Below are 2,885 nucleotides of genomic sequence, written 5' to 3'. Positions count from 1 at the left end.
CCATTCTAGTGTTTGCCGCTTGGTCATGCATGTAAAGCTAGGGAAAAGAAACATGCGTGTCTACCAATGTCGGGAATTTTTTTTTTTACACTTAATTTTTATTTGTAAAATTATCAGTAATTTTTATTTACCAACCAACTTAGCAATGAAATTAGATATTACCAATGAAAAATAATCCGATGGATATTGTCTCTTGATAAAAAAAATACTGACAAACTCTAAATTATAGACCGATAAAATATTTTTCTCGGTAAAACTGTAAAATTAAATCTAAAATGGTAAGTTTTTTTTTTATCAATCTTTATTTCAATAAATTTTAAGTATTAAAGTAATTAATATCTACTAATAGTGATTTTAATTATATATCCATTTTAAAGAGAGAAGTACACAAAAAAAATCATATCAAATATTTCATTTAAACTTTTTTCTTTTTTTTACATTCTGAACACGCTTCTAGACATCATCCACATATGAGCAATCACTTTTAAGAGTTAAACTATGAAGAGAGTTCATCAACTCGAGATTTATCAATAAACATATTTGCGCGTGGATTGAAAATATAAAGAGGTAAGATTCAAATTATAAACATTCTTGCACCGTGAAATGATCACTCCATGCATGTCCTTGATCATAAACTTGAAAATAATTTTTAATTTTTATTTCTCATAATTCTATTTCTTCTTTAACTACCTCTCACCTATAATAATAATCATGATAATTGTTCCTTCAATACTCCAAAGTTAATAATTCAACCTTTAGGCCATTGGAGATCTTTTATTGTACAAGAAGACATGTAATTTTGTAAAACACCCCCTCCCTCCCTCCCTCTCTCAAATTGAGACTATTCTCTTACCATATTTTTCTTCATAAATGGAGAGACAAATCAAGTTTCTGATCTTTATCGTTCCTGATCTCCATATTGTGATTGCCATTCGCCATTGAAGGATGGTGTTTGGGACCACCTCCATTGAAACCAGGGCATCTTATGCTCCTTTGCCAATTCAACAAACTCTGCTCATCTTCTTGGTCATATTGGTGATGATCATACCTATCGCTTGAACAACTCCCGCCATAAAACAGCACCCCACTGTCAAACCTGGCTGCACCACTGGATCTAAGACGGTCAGAGAACTGATCATGAGTAGGATGACAGTGGAGGTTGGCTGCATGGGCAGTACTTGTGTACATTGAAGGGTGCAACAGGCCTAAATGATGACTTGGGGAAAAAATCACTGGAAATGTTGGTGGTGGGGATGGTGCATATTCCGATACTCTTCTTGTCTTCCTTGCTGCATTTCTCTCCTTCTTGTGAGCATTTTGGTGGCCTCCTAAGGCTTGAGAACTGTAGAACTTTCGTGAACAGAATAAACAAGGAAATACCCTTGCTGTGGTGTCTTCTTCTGCATGGATTGGAGAAACCTTTTCTCCAGGTTCCATGTCTGCTAGGAGATAAAATGCTTGAAAAGAATGGCAGAAGTAGAGAAACAGGATGGAGTACCCAAATGGGCTGACTTGGTGTTCGATACTCTGATATGATAACAGTAGAAAAGAGAGTTCAGAAGAGTTGGAAAATGTGAAGAGTCTCTCTGTAACATTATTAAATAGGGGTCTTGACACAAGGTGCTGTATGGGCTTGGGAACAGAAGAGATGAGAGAGAGAGAGAGAGAGAGAAGCTTCTGCGTTGCTAAGGTGAAGAGTGAAGACAGTTATCGGTGGAAAGCGAAGCTTGGATTGGGAAGTGGAACCTCTGTTTCTGACAAATATCAGTTTCATGGGCAAATGGGTTTCATCTTGTAGGAGTACGAAGTTTCTTGTCATAACTGAAGCCCATTGATTTATGTTTCCCTCTGTTTGGCCTCATGCATTGTGGTCTCCCCATTATTTAAAAAAAACATTTAATATTTTTTTAAAAAATAGATTATTTTAATATAATAATATCAAAAATAAATTTTAAAAAATAAAATATTTATTTTAATATATTTTCAAGAAAAAAAATATTTTAAAAAACAATTTCTACCACACTCTCAAATATATTCTTAGATTATGTTTGTTTTTACGATCCAATCATATTTTTAAAAAAATTTAATTTTTTTTAAAGTTATTTATTTTAGTGTTTTTGAATGATTTTGATGTCATAATATCAAAAATATTTTTTTAAAAAAAATATTATTTTAATGTATATCCAAATAAAAATAATTTTAAAAAATAATCCCCACTACAATCTGAATATATTTTTAATCCACTTTGTTTAGTTTTTTTAAATCCTAAGATATTCAAGTTATAATTATATAACTAATTTAATAAAAAAGACTAGATATTATAAAAAAAATTCGATCCATCTCCCATGAATTTCGAATTTCAACACTCCTTATCACGTAAAACCTACAGGACGATTGGAACTTTGTTTTTTATATTCCAAACAACGTTTTATTAAATTAAAAAAATATTTAAAAATATTTTGATAAGTCAATAAATAAAAAAATATTATTTTAATATATTTTAAAAACATTAACTAGCTTCGACCCTCCAATAAGGAGCTTTCAATAAAGAGAGATGCTATTTTTACCAAAAATTTGAAGTGAGCAAGAGAGGTGAACAGAGAGAGGGAAATCAGATTTGTCAGAGAAGCTAAGCTTAGACGATCAGGTTTGTGATCTTCAATGGCCAATGTGGAAGGATTGGGTGCTTGAAAGCCAAAACCAGTCCCCACATGGTCTGAAGCACAGTAAGTGGTTGTGTCAGCTCTCTCTGCCCCTATGTCTGTGCAAACCGCTGTTTTTTCTGCCGCCTTCCTCTGCCTTCTATAAATAGTTATGGGGCTAACAGCCACCAGTCCTGCGTTCTCCACCGCCAAATCCATGCCATTTGTCACTTCTTCGCCCAT

The 2,885-nt window shown here is 33.0% G+C and overlaps 1 protein-coding gene across 1 annotated transcript; it reads right to left on the bottom strand.

Annotated features, from left to right (window-relative positions):
- Positions 1–864: 864 nt before the first annotated feature.
- On the bottom strand, positions 865–2,885 carry LOC133691772 (uncharacterized). The gene is made up of 2 exons (XM_062112364.1): positions 2,568–2,885; positions 865–1,527 (listed from the first exon to the last, which is right to left on the bottom strand). Exons 1-2 carry the CDS (start codon positions 2,883–2,885, stop codon positions 865–867), a joined length of 981 nt encoding a protein of 326 aa, XP_061968348.1.

This window comes from Populus nigra, chromosome 4 (genome assembly GCF_951802175.1).
Source record: "Populus nigra chromosome 4, ddPopNigr1.1, whole genome shotgun sequence".
NCBI classification, from domain to species: Eukaryota; Viridiplantae; Streptophyta; class Magnoliopsida; order Malpighiales; family Salicaceae; genus Populus; species Populus nigra.
Note: the sequence above shows the minus strand (reverse complement) of the source record. Positions and strands in the feature narration are given on the sequence as shown.

What these genes read in the sequence shown, in the direction of transcription:
- LOC133691772 (XM_062112364.1), bottom strand. Translation starts at nt 2,885, where the DNA reads ATGGGCGAAGAAGTGACAAATGGCATGGATTTGGCGGTGGAGAACGCA. An exon ending in TTGCTCACTTCAAATTTTTG is followed by an intron (nt 1,528 to 2,567) that starts GTAAAAATAGCA and finishes TTATCATATCAG; the next exon opens with AGTATCGAACACCAAGTCAG.